At 38.1% G+C, this 22895-nt stretch overlaps 1 protein-coding gene across 2 annotated transcripts in view; it reads left to right on the top strand.

Moving 5' to 3' along the window:
• The first annotated feature begins 7910 nt into the window (after positions 1-7910).
• The window catches only part of LOC139136741 (neprilysin-1-like), a 27507-nt gene continuing 12522 nt past the window's right edge, over positions 7911-22895 (top strand). The window contains exons 1-9 of one of the 2 annotated variants that reach the window (XM_070704556.1): positions 7911-8100; positions 10410-10676; positions 12009-12145; positions 16846-16923; positions 17487-17648; positions 18061-18144; positions 18869-19086; positions 20610-20684; positions 22615-22731. In XM_070704556.1, the coding sequence (XP_070560657.1) occupies positions 12037-12145; positions 16846-16923; positions 17487-17648; positions 18061-18144; positions 18869-19086; positions 20610-20684; positions 22615-22731 (843 nt within the window). In that variant the 5' untranslated portion in view covers positions 7911-8100; positions 10410-10676; positions 12009-12036. The remainder of the gene's footprint in view (positions 8101-10409; positions 10677-12008; positions 12146-16845; positions 16924-17486; positions 17649-18060; positions 18145-18868; positions 19087-20609; positions 20685-22614; positions 22732-22895) is intronic. The other variant, XM_070704557.1, reaches the window with a different exon arrangement.

Raw genomic sequence — 22895 nt, 5'->3', positions numbered from 1 at the left:
CTTTTTGAAAATGCATTTTTCTTTCACTTTTTCTCGGTCGACTGACATTGCCGACATGGAATAAAAAAAGACGGGATTGTTTGTCATACTGGTGTTCTATTTTCGATAGTATTTTTGAGACTGCGATCTGAGTACTATATTATATTTGAAAGCATCTCTGAGCTCCTTGTTTGCAAAGATGCCAAGGCAATAACTAGTGCATATATATCCAGCGGAAAATACATAGTTGTCAAGGTATTCGTGAAATGTATATCAGTGAGCGATTTGTTCCATTTTATCCGGCCATCTCCGTACGTGTCTACGTACATCCACGGAATACAGTCTATATGGTTGTACGTCTGTCAGTGTGTCCGGTCTGTCTGTTCGTTGATCATCCTGTCTGTGTGTCTTTTCGTCTGTCTGTCTTGTCTACACTTTTTAGCCAGCAGCATCGTCCGGACTATCATTTATATATTGAGGTGAAGCAATGCCCCCGTGCGTATTCCTCCGTGAGTTTCTTTGTCCCTTGGGTAAGATTGTGAGGTCATCTTTGAAAAAACGAAAGCGCAATAACAAGTTAACTTAATACAGTAACTGTCCTTTTGCCCTCCTGAGATGTGTCACCTACCAACGGCAGATGAACAATGTCAAGAAAAAATTAAAATACCCGTGACACAGCGAGACAAAGACTGAATTACCTGGAGAATGGCAGTGTATCTTCTCTTCGACTAGTGTAATTTCATCGAAAGCGCTTGGCTTCCACAGAACGTGCAACCTCCATTCTCAGCCGAGTTAGCTGTGATCACCGACGCGCTTCCAAATCGGCGGAGATATGTGCACAGCGTGACCTGTGTACGACGCGCGCCTCGTTACCTGGCAACTCGTTTCCCTTGCGACTGAGCGTCTTGCGGCTACAGCTAATTCAACAGTGGTGTAAACTCGATTTGTTCTTTTCATTGCTGTTCGCTTTCAATTGAGTGATTATGATCAGACGCGGTGGTACTGAAAAAAACCGGCTTTGTTGTCTGCCGTGATGATATTCACTGACAACTGCTCTGTGAATAGTGCTTTTGCTTCAAGTGGCAACATGGGAGATTTTACATTCGATTCGATGCTTGAATTCTATACAGGATACTGCAAATGAGAATTTCAAGAGCGCTGTTGTTTTCAGACTACTTTCCCGCCAAAACCTGATACTCAATACACAGTATTGCTTTCCTCACATCGAAACTCATCAACATTCCCATAAATAAATTCGACAGAAATATTCCATTTGATAGAAGTCCAATCCTTAAGAATTATTATCGATCAAAAAAAAAAAAAAATCGGAGGCATAAGACACTACAACCCATAGAATCGAATACAGACAAACGTTGTTGTGGTTCGTAAGTTTTGTCACGAATAATTAGGAAAACTCTCGGTATTTTGTATCGTCTTCAGACACAAAAAGGCCAGGTATTATAAAACCGTGCGTACGCATGGGATCTCACCTAGTTAAATTTTTTTGTCAGACTGATAAAGAGACATAAATCACAACTTTTGGTTACATTTCCATTGTTTATCATAGAAAACAAGCACGTTTTCTTCTTTCGTCCCCTAAAGTAAGGCGCTTTAAATGAATTCTTTGTTTGCCACCAGCGTGCTTGTATTTTTAAGAGAAAGTTAAGAAACAAACACAATGTTACAACTATTAAAATAAAAAATATTTTTAATATATTTCTCCCATAATTTATGAGCTGCTAACAAGTTATTTGGTCAGTAGTCCAGTCAATCTACGAGATTTGGCACCTAACCCACCACAAATTGCAACAGAATTTTTTTCTTCAGAATGCATTTTAATGAGGTACCCAGAACAACATATTAAAAGTTTACTCGAATCCACCTTGGGGAAATATGTCTAATTTGCATAAATCAAATATGGCGGCCAACAATCCACAAAATAACATAATTGGCTATATATCACATATTAAACAAGCTATTTCAGTTATTTCAAAGTCTGACACTAGTTATTTGGCTCAGGGAATCATTTTAGAGGTATAATGTTTCAAATAGGCACCTCGTTAATTTGCATAATTACAATATGGCGGCCAACATTCCTACAAATACATTTTCGGTCATATACCACGTATTAAACAAGCTATTACAGTGATTTTAAAGTTAAAAGTATATTTCTTTGGCATGGACAAACGATTTCGAGATGCTATGATTTGCATAGATAATTTGTTAATTTGCATAAGTCCAATATGGTGGCCAACATACCTACAAAAGCATTTACTGTCATATACCACGTATTAACCCTTTTGGCGCCAAAGTCTATTTTTGTCAACTTTATAAAATGTACCACAGTAAATTTTTCTGCTTTTTGCTAAAATTTTGATAAAATATGTAGCTGCTGAAAAATGATATCCATTTGGTCCAAAATTATGAAAAAACCGTACAGAAAAGTTCACAGAAATCGGTAAAATATTGCATTAAAATTTTGGTGTAAAAATTACAGCAGGCAAAGGGTTAAACAAGCTATTTCTGTGATTTTAAAGTTAAAAGTATATTTCTTTGGCATGGTCAAATGATGTTTGAGGTGCAATGATTTGCATTGGCACTTCTTTAATTTGCATAAATCCAATACAAAAGAAATTTTCTGTCATAAAATGTATTGAACAATCTATTTCAGCCATTTTGAAGTTTAATTATATTTCTTGAGCATGAAGAAACACCTTTTGTGGTTCAATGTTTTTAAAGGATACTTTGATGATTTTCAGAAATTAAATATGGCTGCCAAATTAATGCCCAAAAAGCTTGTAATATAAATAAGGTTATGGTAGAGATTTTAGGAACAGGAATATCAAGAAAAAAATGTCAAAAGGGCACTGCAACCAACGCACTGTATTGTGCAAATATTCTTCCAATTTTTATTATTTTGTAAACCCAAGATTAGAAATTGGTTAGGTTCACCGTTTAGCTTGGCAATCAGTCGTAAGTTGTACGATATAGAAGGGTTAATGTTTGCAAATGTATGCAAATCACCCGAATTCCTGCTTCCCTTTTATCTGAATTTCAAGATTTCCAAAGAATATAACTCTGTTCTGGCTGGGTCATATTTTCTGAAGTATTCACATTGTGTTTTTAAATGCTATATAACAAAACAACTATTTTGTTTTGCAATAAAATTCTTACATTTTGAATTAGAGGCATTTTTATTTTGCTAACCATGATTTTAAGCACTTTTTTGAGAGTCAGTCGTTCAGCCCATGCCATTTTAGAATGAGGATTTACTCTTGTTTCAAGTGAAATATTACATTTCACAAAATAGTTTGTACGGGTTTCCTTGTCATCTTAGATGAAAAATATTCCTTCGAAAAAAACTGTGTTGGCAACGTGCAGCTCCACATTAAGTCCTTGAACATTTATTTTTAAAAATGTAGAAAATATACAATAAATTTACTTACAATAACGATCCATTTAAGAATAAAAGTTTATTTTAATAGGTGTCTGTGACACCTGAATTCGTTAAAATACCCCATGAATATATTGTTATTTGATAAGAATGTTAAAGCAAATTTGGTAGACTTACATATGACTTCCGAACGGATTAAAATACGTATATGTTGATGTGCGTTTACTATTGAGTTGTAAGAAAGTCATGCAATTTTAATTATTTGTGATATTTCTAAATATGACAACCGTTTATGATTGTTAGTCATCTAATAATAATTTCTTTCTGAATATAACATTGGATTCATCTGTGTACGGCATTATTTGTGATTTTTATAGGTGCTTCATACTCTACAGTGTTAAAACATGTAATCTTCAATGTTTACTGTTTTAAAAAAGTCGTGGACAAAATATTTAGTTTCTAATTTAGACTGAACGCCTTCCTTATGGACGACTGCATCTTTGGTACATCCCCCTAGACGATAGGCAAGAAGTCATCACATATAACAGCAAAACAATAAACTCAACGAAGATAATATCAACACAAAAATAAAATAATGTGACCCAAATAACACATGCCACAATACAGACAAATTAAACAATGTCGGACTCTTAAAAACTTGATCACACACAAACTCACAAAATTGAAAATTGCATGCTTAGCAAAGACTTAAAATTAATTCAAACAACTCATTAGCCCAACAGAATCCAACTGTTACACGATACAAACATGTACATCTGGAAAAATGACACTTGGAAAAATGACTCAAGATGTACTTCTTTGTATTGGGTAATAGTTGGATTATGTGTTTGGATTAATTGTAAGTCGTTGCTAAAGCATGCAGTTTTCAGATTTTTTGAGTTTGTGTGTCCAGAAAGTTTTTTTGAATCTGACATTGTTTGTAATATTGCTAAGTTTGTGTGTTATTACGACATTTTTTATTTCGGTCATATCATTTTTCTGTTTTTTAGCTTTGTTGTGTTTATTGTATTTTGCTGGTATGTGTGATGACTTCTTGCCTATCATCTAAGGGATCCTACAAAGATGCACCCATCCATAAGAAGGGGGTTCAGTCTAAATTAAAAACTTAAGATTTTGAACAACCCTTTTTTAACAGTAAACATTACAGATTACATGCTTTGACACTGTAGAGTGTTAAAGACCCTTACAAATTTCGAAAATGCCACACACAGATGAATTCAATGTTATATTTAGAAAGAGAATATATCATTCAGAAGACTAACATTAATTAACAGTCGTCATACACAGAAAAATCAAAATTTTTTAAAATTAAATGTCCAAGGACTTAACAGTTTCTTCTTGATAATTTCCTAGTGCTAAAAACTATAGCAAAACCGTTATTTATGTTAGGAGTTATTAAGCCATGGGGCATTAATATGGCAGCCATATTTAATTTATGCAAATTATCAAAGGGCCTTTGTAAAAATTGAGCCACTAAAAGTGTTTCTTCATACCCAAGAAAAATATTAAAACTTTAAAATCAAAGAAATAGCTTGCCTAATGCGTGATATATGACCGACAATGTCCTTTGTAGGAATGTTGGCCACCATATTGGATTTATGCAAATTAACAAATTACCTATGCAAATCATGGCATCTCGAAAATCGTTTGTCCATGCCAAAGAAATATACTTTTAACTTTAAAATCACTATAATAGCTTGTTTAATACGTGGTATATGACCGAAAATGTCTATTGTAGGAATGTTGGCCGCCATATTAGAATTATGCAAATTAATGAAGTACCCATATGAAAACATACCTCCAAAATAATTCCCTTGGCCAAATTACTAGTGTCAGACTTTGAAATAACTGAAATAGCTTTTTTAACATGTGATATATAGCAAATTATGTTATTTTGTTGGATGGTTGGCCGCCATATTTGATTTATGCAAATTAGACATATTTCCCCAAGGTGGATTCGAGTAAACTTTTAATATGTTGTTCTGGGTACCTCTCTGAATGCATTCCGAAGAAAAAAATTCTGTTGCAATTTGTGGTGGGTCTAACCCTATTTTGACTGGACTACAGGGCGATAAGCCCCCATGTTGGTGATCAGCAGAACAAATTAATGAAGGGGATTAGGGAGGGCAATTAATAGATATAGACTGTTTTCTTTGAAATACTATACAGAGATAGCTAGGGTAAGGTAACAGGCACACACTAGACACAGGTAAGGCTTGTATAATAAAAAAAGTTTAATACACGACATTTATTGATCATATTCGTAACTTCTAGACGAATATTGCTCGCGATACCTTGTGGTAATTCCCTTAAGCTTGATCTTTGTTTTGTTTTGTTTTTTATTCTGTTAAAATGTTAAATATGTTTGAGTCATTGACCGAAAAACTGTATATAAATACTTTGTTTGCACAATGTTTTCTTAGCGTCGTGAAAAGAAACACAGCTACTTCGAATTACCATAACATTTCAAAATAGGCTTTTCAAAAGAGTTCTAGCTACATGTCTTAAAGGTAGTCAGTCACCTGTTTTTTTAATAGCCAATCACAGATTTTACACGGGTGGCCGCTTTTTAAAAAGGGCGCCCCCACGACCAGCCATGGCATACTTAGTAGCGTCGTCTGCATGAACTTTGACGTATCAAATATGGAGGACCGACAGCCACAGATGTTACGGGGTATTACGCTAAGCCCCAACCTTTTACCATATATGGAATATGCAAATTTACGGTGACCGTATACCTTTAATACCCAGCGCTTGATTACCGCGGTAAAGTACTCAAATTCCAAATAATCGCGTTTACATCAATCGATCGCATCAACACGAAGAGGAGACGGTTTCCTTTCCACTCAAGAATTCATGAAATGAATGAGGAAATCCACGAAAGATTAGTGGGCTTATACGCACTGTCCTCTTTCTATAATCACGACAACTTTCCTTTTCAGAGGATAGATGGTGCTCATTTTATTCATCGATAGAGGGCGAAGTGTAGCAGCTTATGTGAGAGTAGAATTTTCAACTGGGAATCGCGAACCGATAACTGCACTAATCGTCTACGAATATTGTAAAGGAGTTGGAGCGAAAAGGGACAAACAGTATGAACTGTGTCATCCCCGACACGGCAAAAAAGCGAAATATTTGTTCAAATATTTTATTTAACAGTCCGACTATAGAATTGTATTTAGCGTAATATACACACGCGATTGTCAGCACTCGGCAGATACTGAATCCAACTTTTTACAGTTTCGGAGCGATCAACTATATCATTTCATTTCACTAATTTTTTTTAAACATAAGAGCTTGGTCTTTGACATGACTACATTCACACGTATATCTTGTTCATGCAGCGCACAGCTAGTGCCCTCTGGCAAATTTTATGTTCTGGTTGTGAGCATCGTCGTCCACCGGAAGAATGGAACCAAAGTGTATATGTGCTCTGACATACAGTCTTCATTTGTGCTTCGCCTGATAAGAAATAGCGAGTACATACATACATACATACATACATACATACATACATACATACATACATACATACATACATACATACATACATACATACATACATACATACATACATACATACATACATACATACATACATACATACATACATACATACATACATACATACATACATACATACATACATACGTTGCAACCCTAACATTGCCAGGAATTTTATCTCACTCAGAATCAGAGTATGCATGAGGTTATATATGCAGTTTATTACTTTACTTCATCTCAGCCTGACAAATAAGTATTATGGTGCGACGCCAATCGATTGAGGGCGCAATTGCGAAGATGGTTTTAGGCTGACAGATACCGGTGAATCTGCTCTCTATATATACTTCCTTGAAGAGCTTCCTCTTGTAGCCTTTGAGCCTCCACCATTCTAAAACTTATTATGAACGTACAGTTAAACTATCCCTCAATACAGCACATAGTTTTAAAATTTCATATAACCCTTCATTGTAATCCTTGAGGGTTGTTGGCCAGGGTCACGGTGGCTGCTGGCCAGAGTTTGGTGGCGAGCCCTGAGGGTAATTTCATAAAGCAAGAATGTTAATGCTTGTTCTTGTTTTGCCATCATGTATTCATGCAGTGATTTGTATAACCTGAAATCATTACTGAGAATTTGTATTCCACAGAATAGTGTTGTTCCAGCTTGCTCCAGTTTGGTTAAAAGGCTCACATGCTAGAAGAGCAACGAATCGCATAAGTAATGACGTTTCACACGGATTGTAGTGACGTTGTGACTTTCTATCACATTCACAGTTGCCATGGTTAACATGCTGTGCGAATACCCAAGCCCATCTTCTGAGGATATAATCTTAACATAAATTAAACGAGGTTTACATAACTTTTTATAAAGTTTTATACGGGTAGCGTAAAAACGCTGGGTAGAGATAAGAAGTAAGAAATCGTTGTCACATCATTGTTATAAGTGCTGTTCCGATAAGAGATTACTGAACTTCCCTGTCTAGGGCCTCGCTCGCATCAAAGCTAAAAATACGACAGCCCCCAGAGTTCCCTCCCGCGAAGGATACCAACTCATTCTGGAACACCAGCCCTGCCCTGGCAAACGATGAGTAATAAAAGAACCCGATGACGATGTCACAGTCCCGGAGAGTTGATTGCGGATCAAATCACGAAGACAGCGCAACAGTGCTTTCCAAGTAAATTACGATGAAGCTGGAGCTGTCAAGGTCAGTTGTTTACGACAAAAGTTTGTTCGAAAGAGTTCTGGTGCTAATATTTTTGACGACTGTTGTTATATTGGCGACGAATTCATCGTCTGAATGGACGCCAAAGGATAGTTTTATGTCTTTTTATGGGGTTCATAATTACATGGAGGCAGCCAGCGAGAATGCATGCCGTACCATTAAAACAACTATAAGTCTCTGTTGATGTAGAAACTTTCATGGTCATGCAATTTTGGCGCCATCTGAAACTGTGTCAAATTTGAGATGTGATTTCCGAGTGAGTTTATCACTTTTTTCCAGCTTTCCTGGCGTCTTTGTACCCCACGGCAAGTTTTCTGGGTTCCGCCATTACTGAACACCGATGGTCACAAAGAAGCGCATTATGAATCATCTTGATCCGTCCCGCTAAATTCGTCGTTGTCAAAATCGAGGTTCTTTTATATTCATACTGCAAAATATGGAAACTGGATGGAAAAGCTGTTATATTTAAGATGGTGATGAACAATTATAACAACAACAACAACAACAACAACAACAACAACAACAACAACAACAACAGAAAATATATCTAGGGCAATTCGTCGGCGGTAAATATGGACAATGACATTGAAATTCCAAAACAAAACCTGAATGGGCATTTGTTTGTTTGCTTCCCTCTTTACTCGTTCATGTGCTTTGATTTTCTTTTCAAATAAATGATCACTGACGACATTGTCCTGCAATACATAGCTCTACTTTTCTCATGTGAATTACATATCGTTGAATCTTGTAAGCATCCATGAACATCACTGAGACAGTAGTTCTCCTGCAACACCTCTCAAATGTCTATGGTTGTCCGTGTGTTAATGACGTCATTTTAGACGTGAAGACAAATGGAAACTTGCATGCACACAATACAGGCATTGTCTCGAGAACCATCTTATTTCCGTGATTACGTTTGAGCACAGTTTTAATCTCATCAGCATCGTCAATGTTTCCGCAATTACCGTGATTTAATATGCAGAAGTCATGTTGACATTTTTTGTATACCATTCAGTAAGTGGAAATCGTCATTTTCAAAAGCCACAGTAAAAACCACGCTAGGGTATGCGTTTGTGTGTTTGGTAAATGCACAACACTATCTTTAGAGATGCAAATTGTTGACATCGAGCCTGGAGCTATCATCTCACAACCAGAAATAAATCAGCCCACAATGCCATGCCATCAGAGGGGATCACGACATCACGACACCATCGATTTCACAGAAATGTTATCTGTCATCAGATGTCACGTGACTTTTAACGCGCGGTGAAATCCCCTGCAACTTTTGTCCATAGTTGAAACGTATCTTAACGAAGGGATGAAAGAAGAATCTCGTGAAAATATGTGAAAAAGTGTTATGTTTCCCTTTCTGCAACAAAGTGAGAATTTGTAAGCTAAAAAGTATTATTTTTCCCTGTCTACAACAAAGTGAGAATTTGTAAGCTAAAAAGTATTATTTTTCCCTGTCTACAACAAAGTGAGAATTTGTAAGCTCTCTAACAAACCTATGTAGTTGACTGTTTGCAATGTGTGGTGTCTATTTTGAATAGTTGACTTGAACAAATTCACGTGGTCCCTCTCTAGTTGTAGCGGTGTTTTTGGGACAGATATTCCATTTCTCAAACTTTTATCATACCTTTATCACTTGTTGGGCTCACTCCGAAGCTCACCAAGAAAAAACAGTTTTCATAGGCTTACTTTTGTGAAAAATCCAAAACTTGATTTCCCCCCCTATAGAGTTAATACAGAGATGGCAGCCATTTTGAATTTTAAGCATCGGGACATTGAGTTTAGTACCAGATTTTGACCCCTGATCATTATTCTTGATATCGAAAGGAATGTTTCAATGTTGTCTTACGGAAGTTTTAGCAAAATTTTGTCTTTAAATTTCGCGGCGTCTACTATCTGGAATATACTGCTGTTCCAATCCAAGTATGATTGAGATGTTTATATCTTACAAGGCGAAGCTAACTTTTCAGATATAAAGTGGACACCTTTAATAAAATCAAAGTCGAAGGCTGTGTGAAGCTATTTTGTTTTGCTATTGTCTATCTCTGACCCTTTCTGATTACCTTATGACATGATAGAGTATTCGGCCACACGGAAAATGTATTTGTTGTACGACACAGGAAAATGAGTGAATCATGGTCCCCGTTTGATCCCCAATAAAAAGTGTGAATCTCGTTGGAGTGAAATGACTATATCGATAGATGCGATTTGTTCACCTTTAGAAAGAGTTCATATGCTTTGCTAGCTATGATTCTTTTTAATTCTTGGTGTTATTTTTACAGCAGGCGTAGGTCTCGTTGCTGGTGACTTCGAAACGACAATAATAACTGACCTGGCTCTGAGTAAACTTTGTCAAAGCTCAAAGTCTTGCAGAATGCTTAATGCTCCTGTCCTATCTTGACTGGCTGGCGACCGTAGCATACTGGTACCGAACGACTTGCAAACTTGATTTATTTCAAGACAATTCGGTAGAGTGAACGACACAGAATAGGGCACCTCACACGGCGTGCTTTTCTTGTGTACTTCAGGAATCAACGAACCCGTCAAAGGTAGGTTTCTCAGAGAAGACTTGAGACCGCATGATATTGAGAAAAAAGGGGGCCTTCCAAAATACTCACTGTGCGTCCATACACCGACGCTTTGGCTGTAAGATACCTCATAGGGCTTCGACCTACATAAGCATCAAACGATGGAACAAGTGCTCTCGACCCAACAAGGGCAAACACATGCGTTCGATCACCGCTGTCCGGCAATGATTGATAGCGAACAGTTGGCGACAGTTAGCGCACAGAACATTTCGCTGTACATGCCTTTATTGGTGTCGAATCGCGCAGACAACGGCACGCTTCCCCAGATCATGAAGGCAAAACCAACTTTTTTAAAACGGTTCGGTAGCTGCCGTGTGTTTTCATCCATGTGGATCATGCGTCCCCTCGTCTTCACATTATAAAGCGCTATTTACAACTATATTGTTTTTCAGAGTTCGAAAATTGCAGGGTCCTGGCCTGGGTGCATGTGTTCACAAAAGATTTAATGACTGTGATATAATATGTTTACGCAGATACACCGAGAGATTGTGAATCACAACACCATTGTTACATCAACGAGCCGTCTTTCAGTTGACGGTTTCCCGTGTTTAACATATACTTAATCATGTTAATACCACAACGAAACAGTGGCACTTGCGTACGCACTTCCTGTCTATTATTCCGTTAATTAACTTTAAATTGTTACCCATTTCCAAAACAGCCTACTCATGGTAAAACATAACTTTTAGCGGTACTAGAATTCTGATATGTCTTCCTCCAATGTGCTTTCAACACCCTTCATTGCGATCTTTTAAACCTCATGCGATAAAAAACCCTAGTCTGTGCTTTCTGCATGGGGGAGTCCGGTTTTCACAGGTATCAGAAGTCAACCACAGAGTTTTGAGAAGGTTTGGATTTACCAGCCTCGTTCAGAGTAAACGTATATTGCCCCTCGCGGTTTTGCTGTCAACCTCTTCGACCTTGATTGCAAAAGCGACGGAACTTGCGGTAAACGCGACGGTTGACCGTTGCAGTCTAGTGCATGTCGCACCGTTAAAAACTTGCAGCCACGTTTATGATCGTCGCACTACCCTATATCAGTTGTTTGGGTGACACTTCTGGTAAAGTCCTGATCTATCTCCAATGCGTAATCACGATTGACATGTGGTGTGCGCATTATCACTAATCGCCCTTGACGTATCTATGACGTATTAAAAGCATATTAGACCCAAAGCAGCGTATTCAGGGGGTCTGGTTGAAAAGTGCCTCACTGCACACTTTGCTCCAATGTTTGGCAGTACCAGTCATCCATGCTTTGACTAGCTGACGCTTATTTCTATCCGTCGTCCATAGCTGACAAGCTGCCATAGAAGCGTAAAACATGACCCTCCAGTCCGCCGTCTTACTTATCAGCTGTTTGCTGCTGTGCATGACAGATAACGTAAATACCAGAGCGGTGTTACGGAGTACAGAGGAGTATGATAATGAAGGTAAGGCAACGAATGGTAGATACGTTTACAAAGTTTTTAAGGATCCTGTGAATGTGTTTGATCAAGGCGCATCTCTCTCTCTCTCTCTCTCTCTCTCTCTCTCTCCCCTCTCTCTCTCTCTCTCTCCTCTCTCTCTCTCTCTCTCTCTCTCTCTCTCTCTCTCTCTCTCTCTCTCTCTCTCTCTCTCTCTCTCTTCAACACTGTGCGTAAGCATTATCTTTTATTTCTGGTATTCAAAACAATGCACTATTCGATAGATAACACCAAAGTGTTGGTATTGATTAACCTTATGTGTGTTTAATGGCAACAGAAAAAGTTAGTATAGAAGAACTCTAAAAACTACATTCCTATTCCTCAGTAATGGCGATGACTCGACCTGCGTATGCCTTAGCATCATCGGTCACGGAGAGATTTAACAACTATCTACTCTGTCATGTTCAATTGTAGTCGCTTCTGCAGAAAAAAAAGCCCAGTGTCAGGTAACCGTTGAATACGGTTTGAAAACACATCCACAAAGACCGACCTTGTACCCTAGAGCCTCCTCTGAATACCATGAATACTGCAAATTAACAAAGTTGTTTATCAGTCGAGACATTTCCAATACAAGTTCAACATTTGAGAAAAAAGCTTACATGGCATTGACCTATGCTAGGCTCTATTGCACTCAGACTGCCGCTTCGTGTAGTTCTGTGGTCTTAGAAATTTTCACCATGAAACGTGTGTTTTTTGTGGTCGAGATGTCGGTAACAGTGTGCGTGTGTGGGTCATGATTTTACAAAGTTTAATTAATTGGCCAGTTGTATGCTTATTTTGGTTACATGATCAGATGGGTCATACGTCATGCGTCATGATTTTGATAATTCTCGCCGCTTTTATTTACCCACTCGACCAACTCTGTACATAACAACTTTCGAAATACACAATAGGTATGGCAGTTCCAGCCAATGTTTTCTCCTGCAAAAAATATCTCTTACCTGGCAAAGCCAATGTCTCCTATCACTGACCCAGAGCAAGATTGTTTGCATTTTGCCATCCGGGAAATGTCGAAAAGAGACAGAACATAAAGTTTGGCAGTTAATCAGTTGTGAGTTCGAAAGAAAAAGTTTAAGGAGTATTGTAGATTTTGAAATAGGTGAAGATTTACATGTTGGCTGCAGAGTGTCAATCTTCTCAGGAGGAGACGTTTAAGAAATCGTAGAAGTGTCGGATAGATCAGTCATCAGATATGTTATAGAACAGTGTCGAGTTCAAGGTAACTTGCAAACTAGAAAATAACGGTAGAAGTTCTGAAACAGTTCAAACAAGAATATTTAAGTAAATCATCAAAGGCTTTAATTAATGGACTTGATATGTATGAGACTTGGTTTTGCGCATGACAATTTGGTTTAAAAATCTGTATTTCAGTCCAACGCTAACATTACCTTGAGAGATCTAAACGTCGTTTGCTATGTGCCCTTCATAAGTGCTTTCTCTAAAATCCTCGCCATTGTAATGACAAACAAACCGATAACAGAAAACACAAAAAATCAATATGATGCACGATATCATATAGTTATTAAAATTAAAGGTTTAATGTGCTTAGCTGCCTTACCTCCATACATATATATGCTAACAAGGAAGTATAATTGCGGCCAGTTAAAAAAGGAATGTTGTACTAACAGTTTCGCACAGTTGGTTGAGGAACACTGTAAAATAAAAAAAAAAATTATTGCACCGTTGGATCAGTTTTGCCAAATGTCATGAACCAGAGAAACATTTTCCATGGCGTAAACCTGTGTCAAAACTACAATGCATTTGATATTTGCTCTTGCATGGACCCGCTGGCGAGAACAGATGCAACGCTGTATCTAGACTCGACCAATGTTTTCAGAGTAACGTATGGAGATACGCATATGAGCAGTTATGTATAACGTACTGACAGCAAATATAGTTTTACTGGAAGTCTCTTTGCGAGAACACGCCTTTAAAGTCTGCATATCCAGGGAGGACAAACACGGGAATGGTTACAACAGGAGACAGGACTTGTTTACCAAACCCATTGTTGCCTTTCATCGTGTGGTTTCTTTAGTTGTGGTTTTAATGGACTATTTTACGAGACTGCAAGGCGTTTTACGTTAGGTGTCTTCCCCAGCGAAAACGCTGCCAGTATTTACTGCCGCGAGTGTTACGCTTGTTGTGACCTTCACACAGAACATTTTCCATGCGTTTAAAGTTTGACTCTTTGTGTTCAACGCTTGGCAAGTATTTATACGATACTTCCAGAAAAGACGACACCGGTAGCAGGATACCAGGCGTCGTTTCCGTAAATATTTAGACCGTGTTATAGAGCTGTCCGTCCACATCGCGGTCTTCTTAATAGTCTTCGATGTGTTTACGTTGTGAAATTCGTCAAACTAAAATTTCATTATAGTTGGAAACGACGAAAATTTACCAAGTCTGTACTGCTGTGCACAGCTTGTACGCGACAGTAATTGCTTAGTTTGCCATTGTACAAAAATGAAGCCTTGACTGTCATTCACTCTGTGCCGAACGACGACAACAAACGTTGAGAAAATATTGATTGGACAAGTCCAGGGCATCTGGTCTATTCAAAGTACAAATGGACGATTTCGAATGTAGATGTATTAGAAATGATTCAGAATGTAAATCTACACGGTGATTCTTTGCAAGTTTTCCGATGAAATAATGATGATGGCGTGGAGTTGATGATGATGGTAATAGTGGTGATGGTGGTGGTGATGATGATGATGATGATGATGATGATGATGATGATGATGGTGGTGATGATGATGATGATGATGATGATGATGATGATGATGATGGTGGTGGTGGTGGTGGTGGTTGTTGTGGTGGTGGTGGTGGTAGTGGTTGTGATATTGGCGATGATCCGACAACAATCAGCACAATGGTTCTCATTTGATGAATGAAAGATACAAAATGTAAAGATGTCAAAACATCTTTTCTGCAATCCGGAGAAATTATTCGCGCTGCAACTTGTAGTGTACTGTCCATAGCGAGGATACTTACTGGGGTCATATGTAAAATTAATAATTTATTGGAACGTGTTTCTGTCGTTTATCAGCACAATATAAGCACTCAAAGAGTTTTTCCCGAACACAGTGAGAATTGACTTCGGCGTCCGAAAAAGTTAATAAATGATTTATGAAATCAATACGAAGGGTAGAGCACGGATAGAAGAGATCTTACTTGTCATCTCGCGGATGATGTTTGAAAGTTTATCAAGATGAAACTTTACTCCAGCTTACGTCTCGTTTTGGTTGATTTATGTTTCAAAGTAGAACGGATCATCCTGTGGTTTCCACCAGAGCTTAAGTGACGACCGCGTGTCAATCCCACAGGTCAGAAGTGGCGTTGTATTCTACGACCTCAATGCACTTAGACATGTATAAGGTTCTGTGATGGTGACGGAGACTCTAGTTCATTTAAACGGGTTATAATATTTCTATGCTGTCTCTGACTCTGTCTGTCCATTAGTCTGCATCGATCTCCTCTGGGTCTGTCTCTTTGCCTTTCTGTTCCTCTCTGCCTGTTCGTGTCTTCGTCTGTCCCTTTTCTGCCTATTATTTCCGTCCGGTCTTGCCGCCCTTCTCTTCCCCGTCTGTCTGTCTGTCTGTCTGTCTGTCTCTCTCTCTCTCTCTCTCTCTCTCTCTCTCTCTCTCTCTCTCTCTCTCTCTCTCCTCTCTCTCTCCTCTCTCTCTCTCTCTCCTCTCTCTCTCTCTCTCTCTCTCTCTCTCTCTCTCTCTCTCTCTCTCTCTCTCTCTCTCGCTCAGTGCATTTATCGGATCCAATTTATAAGCACACGGAATAATTAATATGATTGACTGCAGAACGTGGCATGATGTTTCATTGAACCTTCATAAACTTTTTAGAATGGTATGAGTATCTGTAATGGAATGCATGGGTACAAACGTACGTAGGAATACCATTATTTGTTGTGGCCCGTAAGAAGCCATGTTCCATAAATTTTGAGATCTGAGCTGTAGCGCACTCACCCAATGAGCTGACCCATCAAACTGAATTATCAACAGATGTCCGATCCCGACTCGAGCAAACGACGCGGAATGGAAGAATACACGTTACAACCGAACTGAAGGTTAAACAAAACATCTCGTCACTCACAGATTTGCTAGTGTATCATCATAACTGTTCTATTGTCACATAATTGATGAAGCGTATTTTGTACTATTGATTTAAAATGCGTAACAATTATATTAGGTAAGAATCCATGGTTTATTTTCACAAATATCGCCAGTGGCGTCATTCAACTATCAAGAAACCACACACTATTCAAGATCACGTGTAGCACATACTTTCGAGATCTTGTACACATAACTTGGTAGCCATTGATTTTATTTATCAAGTAATCTACTACAGTGTCTACACGACTGGAGAGCGACTCAAAGTTTGATGATAGGCCTTACATTCTATATCGTGTAGACATAACGTGGAATTTTGATCTATCTATCTATCTATCTATCTATCTATCTATCTATCTATCTATCTATCTATCTATCTATCTATCTATCTATCTATCGATCTATCGATCTATCTATCTATCTATCTATCTATCTATCTATCTATCTATCTATCTATCTATGCTATACACATAGGGGAAGAGTGAATCAAATTTTGATGCTAACGTATTTCCATAACATCGCCTTTGTCCCACTGTTTTACAGTTGACGACTTTTCGGACCAGAACGACCATGATAGTTCATCTCGTCGATACTGTCTTACAGATCACTGCATACAGATTGGTAAGTACCGAGCATGGTTGATTGGGTTAACTTCGACCAACTTTTTATAACTGCAAGAAAATCGAATTGACTCTTGCGAAACTTTGTTGCAAACGAGAGGGTACTTTCTGTCAAAGAAACTGGTGTTAATGGTGATGTCTTGGACAGCTGATATTAACGTGGATGAACGACGATGATGACGACGACAAGGACATGACGACGACGACGACGACGACGACGATGATGATGATGATGATGATGATGATGATGAGATGACGACAGCGATGATAGTGATGTTGTTGATGATGGCGATATGATGAAGATGATGATACTGATTTCTAAGGTGATGATGATGATGATGATGATGGTGATGATGATGATGAAGTTTGCCTCAAAAGTATACTGAACTGTACAGTTATAATAGTATTACATTCTGTTAGGTGCGATACGATACAGTACAACTTGTATAATATGTTACAATGGAATGTAATGAAGCTGCATATCTGCTTCAATTTACACGAAATATTGTAACAACGACAAACTATATCTGTGTTTTTTTTCTCACCCCTTTTTACGTATGCCAGCTGAAGACATGCGCAGTAGAATGGACTTGTCTGTAGACCCGTGCGATGATTTCTATGACTATGCCTGCGGCACGTGGGTTAAGAATAACGAGATTCCCAAAGAGAAATCCCGATACGACATGTTCGCAGAAATCAAAGAGAAAGTCACTACTATGCTCTTAGGTATGTTCCCATGATGCATCTGTTACTATGCACGAGCAAAACTAAGTATACTGTAAGCTTACATGATGGCAAACGTTGCAGAGCTAATAATCTATGTGTCGACATACTTCAAGGAGAGGAAGGAGACACTGTGTTTGTCTTGTGAACAAAAGTTGACGAAATACTATCAAAAGTTACAACTAACGCCCCCTTTTAGATCGCATTCAAGTACAAGATAGTCAGATGTTCAATGTGCCATAACCCTGACAGTGTGTTTCAGCAAACCTGTGCGCTTTCCACAAATAACTAACATTTGCAATTTTTATCTGACAAATTATGATTTAACGGTCGCGTCAACGCACCCTCCTTCTTACAGGTGTACTTTTTACAGTTTTAGTCTCATCCTATGAATGATTGTTTGTTTGTTTTTCAGAACTGTTATCCAGTCCCGCTAATGATTCAGATATACCCGCAATAGCGAACACCAAGAACAATTTTAAGGCTTGCATGAAACTCGGTAAATATAATTATGAAACCAATACTTTTTATTGCCTTTTGCTTGATTTTCAGTTTTTCTGGTTTTTCCATTCATCTGGCAAACAAATTCATATAAATAATGGTGTATATAATAAGCAATATGAAAAGAAACGCAATACAGAAATCATTTGCTTTTGTTGTTGTACTGAATCGCAGTACCGTCAACTGAGACATGATTTGAACTCGACAAAGAACACACTGTACAATTCAGTTCAACATTGGACTTTATGGTCTACTAAACGCATACTTATAAATATGAATTTCCATTTCTTGTTACACTTAGAACATACAGCCACACATCACTACACACAAAGTCGCGTTCATCAATTTGCATAAATTACAGTTATTATTCGACCTACTAACACTAACGCTGCTAACGCTGAGGGACAAGCATACAGTTACAAGACAACGCTAGGATGTGGACGACATTGGTGTACAACTATGCTAAAATAACATGAATCTGTCCTATAATCATCTGACATGCAAATTAAGCTCACATGACATGAGAAGTCTGAAAAAGCAAGTACAATTCCGTATTTGTATAGGAGATGAACGACAAAAGGAATTTTGTGATGAATGTTTCAGGCTCTAAACACTGGCTGCATCACTAATTTGCAGTTTGTTACAGTGCACTACGCACAAGGTTCAAATATAGAATCCCAGTGTATTTAACATATCATTATATACAATGGATATTTTTTCAGATGATATAGAGCAACGAGGCGCACAGCCATTGATAGCGGTACTTGACAGCTACGGTGGATGGCCAGTGTTAGGGAACAACCCTGGCGGTAACTGGAACCCGGATACGTTCAACTTTGAACACTTGATGTCAAAGCTCCTTCGCGACATCGGAAGCAGCTTCCTCATCAACACTTACGTCACCACGGACAGCAAGGAATCTTCAAGACATCTGCTCCAGGTATGTGAATTCTTCAAAGTTCGATAGTCATCAATTTAGCTTTGTAGGCTTGTTCACGTGATGGGAGTTTTGTAATTTATAAATTCATATACACCAAACAGGTAAAAAGAACTTACGCTTACTTTAAAGAGTCTATTTTCGTATCTGCGTATGCATGTAATCATGTATTTGCACGTCTTTGAGTACTTTATGCATACATATAATAATGATTTAATAATATATATTTCTTTATAAGCGAGTGACATACTCCTGATGATATACGGTCCCATTTCGGTTCCTATCGCGCCATTTTTGAGACCTTTGAACCGTCCAACGAGTTTACCATCCTTGACAGTGTGTTGATTGACATATTAAGTTAGATTTCGTTGTTCAGTCGACGACAACATTTCATATTTTTGACGTACAGGCTTTTAGTTATCACATTGGCGCAAATACTGGCTGGCAGTGATTGAGTCCGTGTCATTTGTGATCCAAAGTGCCACTGTAAAATATTCTCTCGCCATAGAATAGGGAGTTTTCAGCATGTCCATTGTTTGTAATGTTGTCTTCCCAATTCCTTTGCCTCAAAAATGACCCTCCCCCTTTACTGAATTTGTTGAACATGGCCTCCCCCTACCTTCAATTTTACTGAGGCCTTGTAAAAACTTTCGATTTAATAAACTTTTGTTGTGCAGGGGACATCAAACAATCGATCTAACATTATTTAGATTAGATGTCTAGACATACTAAGGAAAAGAGGTAACAAGGTTTACGAAATCATCATTCTTAGACAGGAGGAAGACACTCACGTGCCAGCAACAGCCACAAAATGATGGTGCTTCCAACTTAAAAATCAGTTTTAAAAGAGACAGTCGCTGTCAAGAGCAAACCGTCTCCTTCCCATGTAGCAGCTGACTATGATTGACAGGCATGCTTTTGAACTGATCCTCAAAAACTTGCCTTGTGAACTACGAGATCATGTTGCTAAGAAGATTGGTGAAGCCAGAGATGAAACGTTAGGTGATGAGAGCAAGGGTACCACCATTCAGGTTCTTTAGTCACGTGATCATTGGTCAGAGTGACATTGTCACATCAAAAGAGTCTCACAGTCGACAGAAGAGATTCTTGCAGAGACCGTTTAAATGCGCATATTATACACAATGCAGTGCATTGTGTCTGCTTCTGAATAGCAGATGCGCACTTCAACTCACAAAACAAGCTGTGAGGTGCAATGTCGCGGCCTTTAGAGTCGTCCCTTTAGCTCTAACATAGGAAGTCATGGGCAAAGTGATAAAGTAATACGAATATGCTATCGAGAAAACGGAAACACATTGAACATACTAATTTTACAATGTCTCGAAAAAGTTCGTTATCTTTCGCTCTTATGCGCACACAAGTTCTCACTGTAGGATAAAAGGCTAATTTTTTTGTCAGTTCAAACTGGAAACAAAGTATGCCTACCTTAATTTTTACATGTACAGAAAACCTTTCTCTCCTACGTTGCGGTCAAAATTTTTAAGATTTGCTTCCTAAATGCTTAACAGATTGACCAGGCGACGCCGAGTATGCCAAGTCGTGACTATTACCTCGGAGGAACTCAAGACATTGCTGAAAAGAAGGTAAGATAAAAAGCTAAATTGAAACTTGAACTCCATGTCTAGTTAACCATTCGATGAAAAGGTGACTCTAATATATTGATATTTTCATATGATAAATAAGTCTTACGTTGCACCCTTAAACTAGATTTGGAGACACATTCGAGGCTTGGAAACACACTTAGCCTTTAGACTGTTATTGTTGTTGTTGATATCCGTGCAAGAATATGTATACGAATACGACAATTAATAATTATTCAGGATTCAGGATCTTGATGAACTGCTACAGAAAATAAATCTGATTCCCAATCTACTTCAACCACGCAATCTATATCATAAATTAAGCAAGCTTTTATTGATTTGTTAAATTCCAATGAAGTTTGAGTCGCATAGTATTTAGAACAACGAGGGCGTTTGTCTGCAGGTCAGTTATCAGCCCTTCGTTGAAATAAAATGCCAGGATTCGATTACATAAATCTCTACATACTGTCAGGGATATATATATATATATATATATATATATATATATATATATATATATATATATATATATATATATATATATATATATATATATATATATATATATATATATACAAACACCTTTGCATGAAATTTCTCTGGAGCGCTTTAAGTAAAAAATGTTGTAGCTCGTGACAAACGCTAAAACGCTCTGGAGTTCGTACCGACGTTTGCTGATGTCAAAGATCAGTGTGCTTTCATATAAACAGACCAAGACTTACAGCTCGTAAATATGATCCCCTGCAGATCTTGCTGAATTCGTTGGTAACCGTGTGTGAATCTTCAAGCCCATGTACATGTACTTTGTGCCCATGATCCGTGTATCCCTTCAAACCGTTGTTTTGCGGAATGTGCTTTAGTTCCCAGCTGATAGTGTGTTTATGAAGAACTCGATTTTATTCGGACGTAGCCTTCAGACGCGCTGTAAACCGAGCAAGCTCACGATATTGATTGAATTATCGTTGAAAATTTAGACACAGACCTCACACATTGCTTGTCAAAGTAAATTTCTCTCAAATTCAGTACTTTTCGAATGGATTATAACTCGCAACCGGCGGCCGGGTACATACCCACCCAGCAAAGAAGATAGTGACAAAAACACTAGGCTGTACTCCACTTATTGTTTGATATGTTTCGATGATGAATATATATATATATATATATATATATATATATATATATATATATATATATATATATATATATATATATATATATATATATAATTCATTCGACAATGTTGTTACAGACTAAGAAAACATATATAGCTTGTTTATGTTTATATAAAGCTGCGTGTCATAGTATTGACCTTATTGACCTTTTTGCGATAACCAGGACCTCAAACGATAACTCAACACTTTAAAATATGGTTTCGGCTGACCTTGTTGCGACCTTGTCGCTTTTAACGATCTATTGACGAAATTTGCCAATAGGCAAACGCGTGTCCAGAGTGAGATCTCTTGATGCTAACCAACGGAGAAATTCATCATTTTCAGCAATACACAAGTAAATGCACACATATGTATACCTTATCAAAGAGGTACGTTATGAGTAAGCGAGGAATATTCCGGAACACTGACATCTCTCCGTTTCGCGCCAACGTTTGCAGTTCAGAAATTTCGATTAACATAAGAGTTTTCCGATGAAAATAAAAAAGACGGTCATTTATTGTGCCATGCAAGTTCTTTAATGTCTTTTCTGACAAAAACGTGTTAAATTACTGTATACTCCGGAAAATGCTGCAATTTCGTCATTGTATCAGAAAAGCTAAGAATTGAATAAGGCTTGGTCACCATTGGCGGTTGATGCCTTATCGTGTAAACCAGGGCTTGTCTGTCTTGCCCTTTGATCATATAGTTGAGCGAAGATAAATCGCGTGTCATTTCTGGTTTCTTTCACATTGTGTTTGATTTATTTTCTTTCGTCTTGACAGTATTTGAAAGTGTACTACGGGTTCATGTTGAACGTGTCCCTGATGTTGGGCGCTGAACGAGAAGAAGCCGAAAGGCAGCTGCAGGAAGTGGTGGATTTCGAAATAGCCGTTGCAAACGTATGTATACTCTTGAATCTTTGCTTACTGACAAAGCCAACAACACCAAGATGACCTTCTCGACCCATCGACTAACACGGTCGTCCGAATCACGTGACGTAAGATATAGGTGGCTGGCCATGGCTGAAGTCGAGGGACTGAAAGTGAAGGAATAATCTAGCCAC

This window comes from Ptychodera flava, chromosome 7, assembly GCF_041260155.1.
Source record: "Ptychodera flava strain L36383 chromosome 7, AS_Pfla_20210202, whole genome shotgun sequence".
NCBI classification, from domain to species: Eukaryota; Metazoa; Hemichordata; class Enteropneusta; family Ptychoderidae; genus Ptychodera; species Ptychodera flava.
The sequence above is the reverse complement of the archived record's forward strand: the minus strand, read 5'-3'. Positions and strand labels throughout refer to the sequence as shown.